The sequence below is a fragment of the Bolinopsis microptera genome, chromosome 8, assembly GCF_026151205.1.
Source record: "Bolinopsis microptera isolate Bmic1 chromosome 8, MBARI_Bmic_1.0, whole genome shotgun sequence".
NCBI classification, from domain to species: Eukaryota; Metazoa; Ctenophora; class Tentaculata; order Lobata; family Bolinopsidae; genus Bolinopsis; species Bolinopsis microptera.
This window is the reverse complement of record NC_087079.1, coordinates 12,693,931-12,709,292: the sequence shown is the minus strand read 5'-3', so window position 1 is coordinate 12,709,292 and position 15,362 is coordinate 12,693,931. Positions and strand designations below refer to the sequence as shown.

General features: G+C 39.6%; 1 protein-coding gene across 1 annotated transcript; it reads right to left on the bottom strand.

Annotated features, from left to right (window-relative positions):
- Nucleotides 1-120: 120 nt before the first annotated feature.
- LOC134820085 (eukaryotic translation initiation factor 2A-like) lies at nucleotides 121-15,358 on the bottom strand. The gene is made up of 11 exons (XM_063830306.1): nucleotides 15,243-15,358; nucleotides 14,905-14,976; nucleotides 14,204-14,365; nucleotides 13,908-14,053; nucleotides 12,709-12,845; nucleotides 12,436-12,550; nucleotides 12,137-12,283; nucleotides 3,591-3,712; nucleotides 3,016-3,123; nucleotides 1,027-1,226; nucleotides 121-603 (listed from the first exon to the last, which is right to left on the bottom strand). Exons 1-11 carry the CDS (start codon nucleotides 15,351-15,353, stop codon nucleotides 220-222), a joined length of 1,704 nt encoding a protein of 567 aa, XP_063686376.1. The 5' UTR covers nucleotides 15,354-15,358; the 3' UTR covers nucleotides 121-219.
- Nucleotides 15,359-15,362: the final 4 nt, after the last annotated feature.

Genomic DNA, 15,362 nt, shown 5'->3' with positions numbered 1-15,362 from the left:
ACAAAACAGTTCAGGTAAAAGGATTGTAGATGGCATTTCCCTACTAATTATTTTCTGGGAGATGGATTGCCGAACAAGATTGAGGAAATCAAAATTTTCGAATAACAAATTTGATGCTCATTTAATTTAAAATTTAGCAAACATTAGTTAATAAAAATATTTAACAGAATGAGCTACAGAAATAAATAAAAACCCTTCTCAAATTCAGATTCAAATAAATTATAACTCTAATCGTTTTATCTCTTCGATAAGATCATTCTCAGAGGCAATCTTATCCATCTGATTTTTCTCCAAAGTCTTGCCCTGGGCCACCTGGCCCTTCAATTTTTCGATCTGGTGCAATTTCTTCTTAAGATTCCTGACCTTCTTCTCCCTCTCATCAACTATGGTAGACTGCAAATCTTGCATCGTAGGCTCTGGAACTTTCTCATCCTCAATTTGCTTGGCCCTATTTTCTCGTTTTCTCTGATTTTTCTGGGCTTGTCTAGAGGGCTGGTTTCGTTGGGCATCACTGCCGGGTTTGTAGACTCCACCTTGAACGTTGGGGAGGAGTGAGCGGGTAGCTGCAGCTGGACCTTGTCGGGAACCAGGTGGTCTGTACGCCTGAGGGGGTGAAGGTGTTGAGGGATTGGGGTCAGGGACAAAGGGATTTCGCGATTATTTTGCGAATTTTAACAGACTATACATTAAACTATACATAAGATTTGTCGCAAATAATGGGAAAAATCGCGATTCCGTACATGCCGCGATTTCCTATTGTCCCTGATAGGGGTGTACTAAGGGTAAATTGGAGAATAAATCATCTTGGAGCAGTCAAAAGTGAATGCCGAACAATCAAAAGCGTTGTTGCAAAATGGAGATACCACCGAGTCATTCTTTCAAGTATTTACAGTATTTCTAATTTTATATCGAAGCTTTAATATGGCATTATAACTCAAGAATTCAGTTTTGTGATTGATGAAAAAATATGCTGGATTAGGATTTTCAGATGAACTAAGACAAACAATGAAACAAAAGCTGACAAACCTGGGGTTTTCCAGCAGCAATCTCCTTAGAGGTGGCAGGTCTAGGGACAACAGGGGGAGGGAGTAGCGTAGCAGGGTTGATCCACATCAGCTGCCACAGCTGGGTCTCATCTGTTGGGACCTGATAGTGGTGGAGTATCTTACCGGACACATCCCACAGCTTAAACTCGTTGTCTTGTCTCAGTCGGGGTGACAGGGTACCTGGGAGGGGACAATTAGAAGGAGTCTATATAATAGGGTTACTCTTTCAAAATGGAGTACAGGGTACCTGGGAGGGGACAATTAGAAGGAGTCAATATAATAGGGTTACTCTTTCAAAATGGAGTACAGGGTACCTGGGAGGGGACAATTAGAAGGAGTCAATATAATAGGGTTACTCTTTCAAAATGGAGTACAGGGTACCTGGGAGGGGACAATTAGAAGGAGTCTATATAATAGGGTTACTCTTTCAAAATGGAGTACAGGGTACCTGGGAGGGGACAATTAGAAGGAGTCAATATAATAGGGTTACTCTTTCAAAATGGAGTACAGGGTACCTGGGAGGGGACAATTAGAAGGAGTCAATATAATAACATAAACCCGCCACGCAAAGGGTTTATATAACAGATCATCCCGCGCTAGCGGGATGATCTGATAAACACATACGAGTGCGCGCAGCGCACGAGTTTTGTGTTAATATGTAATCCCGAAGAGCCAGCTGAGGGATTACATTTATTTAGCCCTGAGCGTGAAGTGTTTATGGATTATAATTATCTCCGGCGATTTCGACAAGGGATTTATACTTTAGAAGTATAAAACAAGAAAGCACTCTAAAATGTAGTTGAGTCGTTGAACAGGAATTTGGTCAAAGTCATTGAAGTCACGAGCAAATCTGGATGACTGAAGCCAAGAATTAAATTTGTTTAGAGCCCAGTTGTTGACTCTAACTGTACTGTCCGGAACACGATTGGAAAGCAGTTCATCAATCTGAATGTCAAACCGATCTGTCATAGTGGAGCAATAGCTTGAACGTTAGCAGGAACAAGAGCTGGAAGGAGAGCAAGCAAAACAATACTATTTTTAGGGCACGGACAAGGGTAGCTGGCTAGTCGCCAACTTCTCACGCCACGCGTTGGAGAAATTCCAAGAATTAGCTGCTTTGGCAACGTTCCCAGGAATTTGCGTGTAAAAGAAGTGGACGGTTACGATGTTTCATATCACGTGGTGCGCTTTCGTGTCACGTGACACGTGGTATAGACTCGGCGTATGCTATTGGTGGCACGTGGTACGCACGTGACGCGCCCACGTGATCGCGCGTCTAACTGTTCTACTATTATCGAGTTCTAATCAGCAGTATCATTGATTATTGTAAGTCGGAGAATTGAATGATAAACATCTGTTACGACTAAAAAGCGGGCCGGGTTTATACAAATTTCCGGGGCGGGATGATATCACCTTGAGATGTTTATCTAACAGCGGGCCGGGCTGAGTGATAATATGATCCCGCGTCGAAATCCCGGAGATATTTATAATAGGGTTACTCTTTAAAAATGGAGTACAGGGTACCTGGGAGGGGACAATTAGAAGGAGTCAATATAATAGGGTTACTCTTTCAAAATGGAGTACAGGGTACCTGTGAGGGGACAATTAGAAGGAGTCAATATAATAGGGTTACTCTTTCAAAATGGAGTACAGGGTACCTGTGAGGGGACAATTAGAAGGAGTCAATATAATAGGGTTACTCTTTCAAAATGGAGTACAGGGTACCTGGGAGTGAGATGTGACAGGGGAAGTTTGTTGCGGCGAAGGAATAGTAAGCTCAATTCTTAAAATTTGGATATAATTAATAATGGGGTATAGGAGGTTTTTATGCAGTGGTCTTTGCTTGTTTTATGCAGTGGTCTGCATATTTATGCAGTGGTCCTTGCTTCTTGATAATCTCACAGGGTTTGCTCGAAGTACAGTCCCATCACTGAATGTAAAAGCTCTAGAAAATAAATGAAAGACCCACCTGTGATAAAGACATCTCCACAGGGGGCCCACTCAAAGAAAGTAGCATCCGCTGCCACAAAGTCTGATAACAACTTATTGTTCTCCGTGTCATAGAACTTCATCTTGCCTGGAATTATTAGTAATTAGTAATTATTAGTAATTAGTAATAGTAATTAGATAGTAATTAGATATCTTTTATCTGGGTTTCACATTTATAATCACCAATAAAAACTTTCAATTTGTATCAATGTTATACAGGATACAATGTAATGAAATAATGAATGAGATGACTTTAAAATGTCTTGTCACGTGACAGATGATAACAATCAGGGGACATTAATACATCCACATAATTAGAGGACTAATCGGGCAATAAAATTGAGCCCCAAAAATTAGATATCTTTTATTTGGGATTCACATTTATTATCACCAATAATTTAAATGATAATGCCGCCAGAAATGAAAGAAAATTCATGTACTTCATTCCACATGAAAAGGTAAATTCAACAGAATTAACATAACTTCCTCTTTGACCCCTTGGGAATTCAAAAAACATGTCCACCCCTTTATCAAAACCCCCATCTCAAGTCTTACCTCGAAGGTTCCCGAACCCACAGAGCCCGACCATGTTGCCCTGAGGGTTGAATAGGATCTCGTTGTAGTGGTTCTCCCCGAACTCGTGTATTGGATCACACTTCACGTTAAACAGTGTTCCTCTGAGGAAAGGGTTTTGTGAGGTCACTAGGGGCGCGGGGAGGTGAATATTGAATTTCTTTGCCACTTTAACTAAACTGCTTGAATTGTTACTGAAGCAGATACTGCAGATTTATTTATTTATAAATACGTTTTCCTCTTTATTTTTTCTGTGACCAAAATTTTTCTACGATATGAATATTATGTTTGACAAACTGTAAATGATTCGATTTCATTATCCAGAAAACATAAATCCCATAAAAATATCTCCCACATATAATAAAAGAGCCATACGATAATTTTATTACATTACTAGTGTAACCCGTGCCTACGGCCGGGACTTCACTATCGCAGTTGAAAACACGCATTTAACATCGCAGTTGAAATGCAAAAGTATATACCCGCCTATTATATTTGAAAACACGCATAACATTGTCGTATGAAAGTATGAACTCTCTCTACTGCAGTCCAAACAGACCGCAATGAGTTCCCCCTGGCCCTCCCTTAGACAGTGAATCTTACACGGTTAACCTTATTATGATTCATGTACCAACGCTACATATGCAGTTAAATAAGCAGTAATGGGAGAGAGAGAGCGAGGAGGGATGTGTGGGTGTACACACAATACGCGGGTATGACGTCACGTTATCCGTTACTATGACGTCACGTTATCCGTTACTATGGCAGCCATTTTGCCAGCCAAGCGGAGCTGCTCTGCAGCTGGTACACCTTCTTCCATCTCATGTTACTGCGATAAAATGAGCTGATTTCTTAGTTCTTGCAGTTCTGTTACAGTAAATGTATGTAGTTTCCCTTCCTATTTGGTTATTGGTATAGGTGCTCAGTCTTACTGTTCTACCGCGACCGATTGTGTGCTCTAGTGTCGTTTGCTATGTAACTTAATCTTATATTACATGATGAACTGAGTGAGTGTGTTGTATAATGTTGTAATGTTGTAATTTTGTTACACGGCGAAGTCAGCTTTTGCTGTGGTTGTTAACAGTATTTATTTATGTTTGATTTTTAAATTTTCAGATTACTCATGCTATAATTCTTGTTTTATTGCTCCTTGTTGTTTTATCAATTTTCCAGGTCACCCTTTTTATGTACATGATCAAAACCTGACCAGTTTCCTAACATTCCTCACATTTTAACCCTCAGCAATGTCCAAAAAGCTGAGTCTTGAAAGGGACTTCACCCGCTTCATAGACGACCCCACATTTCCCTATAAAGTGACAGTATGTGTTGGAGACAGGAGAGTTCTTTGCTCTGGAATGCTGCTCGCCCAACAGAGCTCTGTGCTAGAGAAGAAGTTTAGAGAAGATAACGGGGTTCTCATGTTCGAGGAAATGCTGGATGTGGAAATGCAGAAATGCGGAAATGCTGGATGTGGTTGATGGTGGTGAGGGTATCCTCACGTGCATCAATTATTTGCATGGTGCAGACTTACAGTTCAGCGTTGAAACAGTTGGAGTAGCCTTGAAGTTTGCGAGTCTATACGAGGTTGAAGGTTTGTTTAATGAAGCTCTAGAGTGGTTAAAGGAACATCTGGATGTCTCTAAATCTGTGAGAGAAGCTGTTGATTTCCTGAAGATTTCCAACCTTCTTAACAACGTTAACACGTGTTATTCCACACAAGTTCAATCTGTGATCAGGCAGTTTATAAGGTCGAACAGAGAGATGTTTGGATCTGAGTTGCCCGGTATGTTGGAGGAAGGGGTAACAGGACAAGACTTGTTATTCATAATAAATGAAAATCTTGTGAACAGCGGCGAAATCTTAAAGAAATGGGCCGCACTTTCAACAGAAAACAGAGAATTCATTGTAGGGAATTACTCCGGTATTGATTTCCCTAAAGTGTTTTCCACCATTGATCAGTTTTCTACTTTTATTGCATTAATGTCGGAAAGTGCTTCGACCGTCGAGTCTATGAAATTCTTGCTGGACATTCAGAAGAGTTACTTTGAACCTCAAATCCCCAAGAATGCTGGTCCGAGCAACGAAGAGAAACTCTGATTCCACAATCTGGCGACAAGAGGAAAAGGGAGGAGATGGATCAAGCTCCAACCGAAAGCCCGGAAAGCTCAAAGCCCCGAAGCGAAAGTTATAGGGAGAACGTGAAAGATTTGCTGCGGAAAAATTTAAATGAGGAAGATCTGATCACGGAATTAATAAATTTAGGAATATATTTATTGGACGAAACTATTCCAGATAAAGAAGAACCAGAAACAAAAATTTGTATAAAAGACTTACCCTCAACAGTTTCTATAGTTGAACTTAGAAAATTGTTTCCCTCCCGTAAGATTCGATCAGTTGAAATTTCTCCTAGCTGCCGGGCTAGCTGGACTGATGGAAAAATAAACGAAATTGATGCACAAATTACCTTCAGCAAAACATTTGACGCCTTAGCCTTCACCTTCGCTGAGATAAAAATGGACAAACGTGTTCTGAAAATAGTAATACCGGAGCAATCTAGTGAACGAAGGTTTAGCAAAAGGGATACCAGCCTTTACATAGGAAATATACCACGAAACGCAGCTGAAGACAGCCTATGCAATTATTTTCCGGATTTGGTGTGATAATCGAGATTGAAATCAAGGAGGGAAATCGGGGTAAAAAGTTCGCGTATATAACATTCGCTCAAGCGGTATATGCCAACTATCTTTTTCAGTGCAGTCGCACAAAAAGTTATAGCTATAAGGGGTACGAACTTGTTATCAATAGAGTCAAAAACAACTTCTTCTGAACATTTAATACAAAATTTGTATATATAATATCTAAAACTGTAAAATGAGCATGATGCGCATGAGTTCAAGTTATGAGAGTTGTATTTCTACAGTAATGTTGCTAAATAACTGCTCAGTTTTCGGTTCTTATCAGTTTAATATATCCTAGTTGTCCTTACTGGATAGCTTACTTTAGTTTCATAATGTTTATGTTATACTGATTGATTGTGTCAAAAATATAATTCTTGTTTTATAAATTATTGTCTACATCATCCTGTCACAAGGAATTCGTTAGCTGCCCCAAGTAAATAGTAACTACAATCATAATCATAATGGTAATATTACTCAATGTATATTGTATACCATCAGTAATGTGCCTGTGTACAATACACAGGGATGGTACAATATTGGTACTAACCACTGGATACTGACCACTGAGTACTGACCACTGGGTACTAACCAGTGACCACTGGATACTGACCACTGGATACTGACCACTGGACGGATACAGACCACTGGATACAGACCACTGGATACTGACCACTGGATACTGACCACTGGATACTGACCACTGGGTACTGACCACTGGATACTGACCACTGGATACTGACCACTGGATACTGACCACTGGATACTGACCACTGGATACTGACCACTGGATACAAACCACTGGATACTGACCACTGCACTGGATACTGACCACTGCACTGGATACTGACCACTGGATACTGACCACTGGATACTGACCACTGGATACTGACCACTGGATACTGACCACTGGATACTGACCACTGGATACTGACCACTGGATACTGACCACTGGATACTGACCACTGGATACTGACCACTGGATACTGACCACTGGATACTGACCACTGGATACTGACCACTGGATACTGACCACTGGATACTGACCACTGGATACTGACCACTGGGTACTGACCACTGGATACTGACCACAGGGTACTGACCACTGGATACTGACCACTGGATACTGACCACTGGATACTGACCACTGGATACTGACCACTGGGTACTGACCACTGGATACTGACCACAGGGTAATGACCACTGGATACTGACCACTGGATACTGAGTCACTGACCACTGGATACTGACCACTGGGTAATGACCACTGGATACTGACCACTGGATACTGACCACTGGATACTGACCACTGGATACTGACCACTGGATACTGACCACTGGATACTGACCACTGGGTAATGACCACTGGATACTGACCACTGGATACTGACCACTGGATACTGACCACTGGATACTGACCACTGGATACTGACCACTGGATACTGACCACTGGGTACTGACCACTGGATACTGACCACTGGATACTGACCACTGGATACTGACCACTGGATACCGAATACTGATCACGGCCTGGCTACACTATAACAATCGGAACTATGGGGAGAAAGCTCCGTAATTGAACATAAACGGCTGAAGGCCAGGAGGCAGCCGTACTTTTATTCTTCAGAAAACCACATTAGCATTTAGAATAATTTGTAGGCCCTATCTCTACCGCTCTTTCCCTTGACATGCCAGTATGTCTGTCTGTGTAGTATAAGTTGTTTCTGATACTATGTACGGTACAGATGTGGAGGTGAGACATATTTTGTTGATAGTAATTCTGGATTTTGATTGATCAATAGTAAACTTGAACAGGAGATGTATAACTAACTGACACCAGCAGGTTCCCGGAAAAAATCCCAGCAGCTTTATCTTGTGTTAATTCTCGACAGTAGTATTAAATATGCGATGCTAGCTATACAGTAATGAGACTGTATGATAATGAAGTGCTAACTTGATGAAGAGCCATTGTCTCTCCGATAGACGAGAATCTTGTCTTCAGTTAGTACCCTTAGTAGGACTAAATGTTTGCAAAACCTCACAGCATCCAGAGACGCGCCTAGCATGTGCTAATAAATTTAGTAGCACTAAACAAGATCTTTGAGACAAAAAGATATGTTTAGGAGCTGGCTGCTATCTTTTTTACAATTATTCTCCATTATTATTATCCGTTATCATTCCCCAATTATCGGGGCATTGTCTAGGTGGACTGGGGCTCGTTTTAAGGCTTCATGACACATCCCTACACTCTTCTTGATACACTCATAAGAAGGACATTCTACTATATAAATCTCAAAGAGGGTGGTATTAAACTAAGTATATCGATTCGATGTGATTATCAAGTGGGTAGCTGTAGTAGCAGACTGAAATTTGTAAGGTCAGTGTGTGAATTATGCTGTGTTACATCCGATCTGTTTTGAGACTTGTTGTGGCGTCGTTAATATTTCAATTTTGTAGCCTTGCCGTCTTTAATTTCTGTTCATTTGAAGGCTTTGTCTTTATAAAGGGCGTCTTTATAAAACAAACTGAGTGTAGTCTAACAGGAACCTTAATTTATACAGTTGTATTGTTAATAAATTCTTCTAAGGGTATAATTAAATAGAATAGACTCTTTGTTACCCCATGTATTGGACATATTGTGACAATCCTCCTAGACGTATACTTATACAGCTATTTCTTTGATAAACTCATAAGTAAGGCGTTCTACTACATATAAATAACTAACTTAGCATGAAATAATATTGATTCGACGCGCTTATCGGGTGTTTAGTAGCCACTAGCCAGGCTGGTAACCCGTACTACTACTGCTAACTGCTATGTATTACTAGTTTATCATGGGTCTTAATTGCTAATTTGGATTTCAGGTTCTTACTTTAGGTAATTTAGACGATTGTATTACTATTAAATTCTGCTAGGGGTATAATTAAATAGAAGAGATTACTTCATGTCAAGTATTTTTCCCCGTGCATTTAACAGATTTTGACAATGCTTCTACGTATACTTCTATAGCTGTTCATCATTTGTTTACTCTTTGATTTACATCTGCACTATGTCTCCATTTTAATTGTTGCAGTACTTGTTAAAATCGGTCAATAACAGAAAATACCGGTCTAACAACAAGGCCTAACTGCTTTAACTTTAAACTAAATACTTTAACTGTACTAAACTATCTACAGTAGACAAGTAATAAAAATAACGTCAATACAAAAGGCGTTTCATCACAGTCAAACGAGGCAGTCTGTCTGCTGCAATTAATCTTCTGTCTCTAGCATTACCTTGAAGTGAACAGCTCTAGTTCTCAACATTTCCCCTGTATATGAGCAGCTCTAGTTCTCAACATTTCCCCTGTATATGAACAGCTCTAGTTCTCAACATTTCCCCGGTATATGAACAGCTCTAGTTCTCAACATTTCCCCTGTATATGAACAGCCCTAGTTCTCAACATTTCCCCTGGTAGTGTTGAGTATCATGAATATTTTCCTAGCTCTCTTTTTCCATGTTTTTGCTTCACAGGAGATATTGTGGTCTTTTCTATTGAATATAACTGTAATACATTGATGTAAAGTTTATTTGAATTTTGAAATAAAAATATGAACAGCCCTAGTTCTCAAGATTTCCCCTGTATATGAACAGCGCTAGTTCTCAACATTTCCCCTGTATATGAACAGCTCTAGTTCTCAACATTTCCCCTGTATATGAACAGCTCTAGTTCTCAACATTTCCCCTGTATATGAACAGCTCTAGTTCTCAACATTTCCCCTGTATATGAACAGCTCTAGTTCTCAACATTTCCCCTGTATATGAACAGCGCTAGTTCTCAACATTTCCCCTGTATATGAACAGCTCTAGTTCTCAACATTTCCCCTGTATACGAACAGCTCTAGTTCTCAACATTTCCCCTGTATATGAACAGCTCTAGTTCTCAACGTGCTACTTTCTTTGATAAACTACTGGAGTTACTGTTTTATAAGATACTCTAATATAGCGGAGTAACATGCTACAGAGGTTTTAAATACATTCCACGCTGCGAGTTTAGTGTACGTTTACTAAGTGTGTAGCATTAAATATTTGTAGATGTGGCTCCGGCTTGACAGATAATCTAACTTTGGTAACATGCGACCTCTCGTGAAAAATCGGTGATTTACGAAAATTTTGTCGTATGTTGAATTAGTATATGTATTTGAGGTAATCGAATTTAAAGAAAAAATGGTGGATGCAATTTCTTGATGACAGCCGTCACGTTTTGGTTTTTCTCGGATCTCTTCACTCTGAAAACTTTGAACTCGTTAATGTTACAATATCTTTTACTAGTTCAGTTTAATTACATTTACTAAAACCATGACTGTGATAACACATACGTTTTAATCTATTGAACACATTCTGTAGCATTATTGATTATTCCTTCGCAATATTGCAGTAAGTCAGCGCAATCCAGTGGTAACCATGACCAGTTCCTCCTCTAATGAAATACAAGCCCCCTCCAGCTCCAGTACACCCTACACCTCCTCCTCCTTCACCAGCACGAGACACTGGGACCCCAAAACAGATCAGCTAATCAGTGCTATTCTAATCGTTATCTTAGTAGTGGGAGTTCTGGGAAACATTTCCGCTTTATTCTACTTCAGACTTCCCAAAAACAGCTCCCTCCCGGATAAGCTCTACATGGTAATAGTTTCTATTGATATGTTGACACTTCTCTCGGCTATACCTGTCATAGTATCCCTGTTCAACCACCGGAAGGAGATGCTCTTTTCTGGACATGATTTTTGTGGGATGTGGACAATGGTAAACAACTTCCTGTTCAGGCTTTCAATACTTTTGGTCGCTATTTTGAGCGTGACAAGAAGCATTGCAATCCTAATGCCGCACAGAGCCAAACGGTTTCGTGTAAGTGCAATATCAATGTTGGTCGCTAGCTATATCACAGTTATTCTCATAATAGATTGGACCGCACTTTGGCTAGGCTGGATAAGGTCAGCTCATTACCCACCCTTCTCTTACTGCACTATATTCCTAGCCAGTACTACACCAGCCTGGGCTAAAACACTTTACCAAGTAACAATACAACTTGAGATGATCCTACCTACCGTTATAGTTTTCCTCAGTTTCGCAGTTAGTTCGTCGGCACTGCTGTGGAAGGCTCGCGCGAAGGCAGAGACCGAGAAGAAACTACAGCAGGCTTCAGTGACTATCACGATTTTTACTGCTTTATTTCTTCTTTGCAACATACCCATTTTCGTTTACCAAATGGCGTGGTTACTAGCATCGATTCCATCTCTACGAACTTCCATTGACTTATCAATTCTACACGGAAACTTCGGAGGACTGATGCTCCAGTATTTCCCTTATATCCTAAATGCTGGATTAAACCCATGTTTGTATTTGTTGAGGATGCGTCGTTATCAAAGACAATTTATATGTTGGTTTCAAAGCTTGTCACGAAACATTGGTTATTCGCCTTCCTATGATGTTTCAGTATAAAGCTCCCTTTTCAACTTCTTTTTTAATTGGTTCTAGTTAAACTATTAAATTATTGGCCATTGATTGTTCGAATTTAACTGCACACAATATGTATTCTAAATTATCGTTGTTATTAACCAAATCAAGAATAAGAGGGTAATTCATCATGTTTCCAAAATGGAATACGTTCATTATTAACAATCATCGACTATAACATTTCCTCAAAACAGTAGTTTCTCCGTTGTCGCCTCAACTGATTACCAGAAAGTTCTAATATTTAACATTACAAAAGCGCAACTAATAAATAACGAAATCCCTCGCAATGCGTCAAGTACATTAAATAAGCGAAATTTGCATCTCCTTATCAAAAATGAATAATCCTAGTTCACTTACTTGCATGGCATGAACCCGTAGAGAACGATGAACTCATCTCGTTGAGGATTCCACTCGACAGAGTAAACTGGACCGTTCTTCTTCAGTACTATCTGGTTACTCTCTCCTCGGATACTTATAAAGTACAGCAATGTCTGTCCGTAATAACTGATAAGGATTTTGTTATGAAATAAATAAATTTCAAGTAGTATTGATTGATGTTGCTATAGATAAATTAATATTGACTTTTGGTAGAAATATTCAAGAAGAGTTTGTCTGATACATTGAGCAGTTCACAAAAGAAGTTGTATAAAACAAACCTTGAACCGGTTTTATCGACATCATTTGAGGCTATGATAATGGCACATTTCCCTGACTTATTAAACTTAATGTCGCAGTTATCGACCTTCATGAAACTTCTGTGAGCGACTGCAGCTGTAAATAAAGTCGTTAGTAAAACATAATAGTTAGTAGACATAAGGCACAGTAGTAGATAGGTTAGGAGATGTAGTAATATTAGTGTCCGGGCAAAGCTTGTTGCATTCAAACATGGTATAAAACAACAGAATTAATACCAGAGCAGCTAGACCTACCTGTTTTCTCGAAAGTTCCATACAAATAGAGCTGCACGAAAGCGTGAGCGCCCTTTATTGAGGGTACGTATAGAGCAATGTGGTAAGGATCATCACCGGGGGCTACAAACACTCCGCCTACTTTCTCCCTCTGTATCCTGACAAGATGTTAAAAACTTTACATTAGTAAGTAACAACTAGGCATGAAACGGTTCGTGTTTGAGAAATAAAGAACATAGTTTTCAATATCTATTTAATTAATCTAGTAGCTGAGTGTAGTTGAGTGTGCACTTCGATGTGTACAATTTTTGACCAAAAGGCGTCTTTCATTAGGTCATTCTAAACCGAAATCATCTTGGTACCACATTTTTATCGGCAGTCCCAGTCCAACAGGGCGAAATTTCTAAATTACCAAATACACACTTGTCAGCAGGAATCAAATCTGAACCTGAATTCTCTGGTTAAAAATAACAGTAATATAAGTTAAAATAAAAAAAACATAATTTACTGAAGTGGGAAGACACTCTTAAATTCAATCAAATAAACCGGATGAGGGACTTCTTATCTTCATAAATATTTGTTGCCAGAGAGTAAACTTTAGATGAACCATAAATGACGGGAAGATTTCCACAGATTATAAGCTAAGTAGAGTGCCCCAGGAACACGCACCAGAGTAACAGACACGTGAGTGTCGTACTCTCGGCTAAAAATCAGTTTTTCGTGAATATCTTAAAAACTGAGCACTAAGACCTTATGTTGCTTAATAACTTGTATATTAATAATGCTATTGTAGATATTTTAAGCCCAAATTTAAGTCTCTAAATCTTTAAGATGCCGAGATAAAAAATCCCAAATTTGCACCTGAGGGAAATTTAATAATTTCGCAATATTTTTTTTTTTAATCAATAAACTTTCAAATTGTTACACAAATACATCATTTTATTTCAAGGAAAATATCGCCGAATGACCTTACATGCCTTGACAAGTGACCGAGTGTAAACAAAATTAGGGACACCGAAACACCAGTTGACCAGTAAACTGATCATATAGGACCGACTGGGACTCCGGACTACCGATACAATTTAGGTACTAAGATGATTTTAGATTAGAATGACCTTATGAGAGAGTAAAGACCCTGTATCTATGTAGTCAAAAATTGCACACATCGAAGTGCACACTCAACTAGACTCAACTACTACAATAAATACCCAAAAACCCACCTTTTAGCGACTGTAGAAAAGTCGTTGTTTTCAAAGAGTTGCACCTCAGCGTTACAAGCTCTAGCACAAGTGAACTCGTCATCACTCCAGAGTGGGGTCCAGTGGGTTTGTCCACGCTTAACATAACCATAAGCGGGCTTGTCTTGCTGTAACGGGAAAGTTCTTTCATTAATACAAATATTACTTGTCATAGCTTTCACAATTTTGGTACGAAGACCCACTAAGATATTATTGGTCCCTAGTCCCTACCTTGACATTATATTAGTAAATATCTAGGACAAATCAATGAAATAAACCTGTGGTTCGGCATCCAGTTTCCAAATTTCAACATTGGGAGTATTTTCAGGGCAGTCTTCGGACACCTGGTACTGTTTCCAGGTTACTAGATGAGTATTCTTAGGTGAGAACTTCATCAACATGGTTCGGGAGCGGGAAAGCGACGTGATCATCCGGTTCTCCTGAAATTTACGATATAACGTACTCTGAAGCAACCTGGACATCTGCCATGGCCTGATTCACTAAACATCACTGTTTCCAGACTCCAGTATGTAGGGGGCAGGCAGTGGTTGCGAAAATCCGAAGAGATATCATCACAGAAGTGGATCGAAAAAAACCGCTCATATGTCTCGAGTACAATAAGACATCTGTGGACTGTCGTCAGCAAAAGAAACAGCTTATACGATAAATGGAAGTTCTAATTCCCAGCTGATAAAGTTAAGAAGACTGAGCTAGAACGAGCTCGGATTACCGCACGTACCGGGGTCTGGACGAAATTAAACCGGCCGATTAATACATGCGTGCGCGAGCAAGAGGCGCGTTTTTCTGCGTCCAGTTAACAGAACTTTGTATAGCGCGCCGTCCTACTCGTCGGTAAAGAAGACCGTTTCGAGAAGATTAGCATGACACGCTTCATGGGACCTCTATATTTTAAACAGATAAAGTAGCCTTATCTGAACTTAAAGTCATTACTTTAGCGTAGCAAGATTCGTTTACTAACCTCAACATCGAAGACTATAGTTTCAGAACCGTTACAGACTGCGATGTACTGTCCATTCTTGGACATACATACCTGAGTAACAATGTTAAGGACATGGATGAAAAATTCGTTAAAAAATGTTATGCAATGAAATATTTTCCTCTTGATACGATCAAAAACAATTCTGTTAAGTTCAGCAGTGAATCAAACTGTGCTTTGATTGAGAATTGAGCTGTAAAGTGCAATTTTTCGGCAGGGGGGCGCCAACATGCAACGTTACGCCACTGCCACTAAGTTTGATACAGCTAGAAATTCCCCCTAAATCGTAGGAAACTTCTTAAAATGAATCATTTGCTTACCACGGAACATCTTTTTTTGGTGTCAAAAACACTCTCAACAGTTTCGCAGCCAGGGTATGAGTATTTCTTTAACCCTTCCGTTCCCCGTGTGATAAAATACTGCTGTGTCATTCCTACCAC

Coding starts and splice junctions, on each gene's coding strand:
- LOC134820085 (XM_063830306.1), bottom strand. CDS start 15,353: ATGACACAGCAGTATTTTATCACACGGGGAACGGAAGGGTTAAAGAAA. Junction 14,366..14,904: donor CTATAGTCTTCGATGTTGAG/GTTAGTAAACGA, acceptor CGTAAATTTCAG/GAGAACCGGATGATCACGTC. Junction 3,713..12,136: donor TACGGGTTCATGCCATGCAA/GTAAGTGAACTA, acceptor CCCTTTCCTCAG/AGGAACACTGTTTAACGTGA.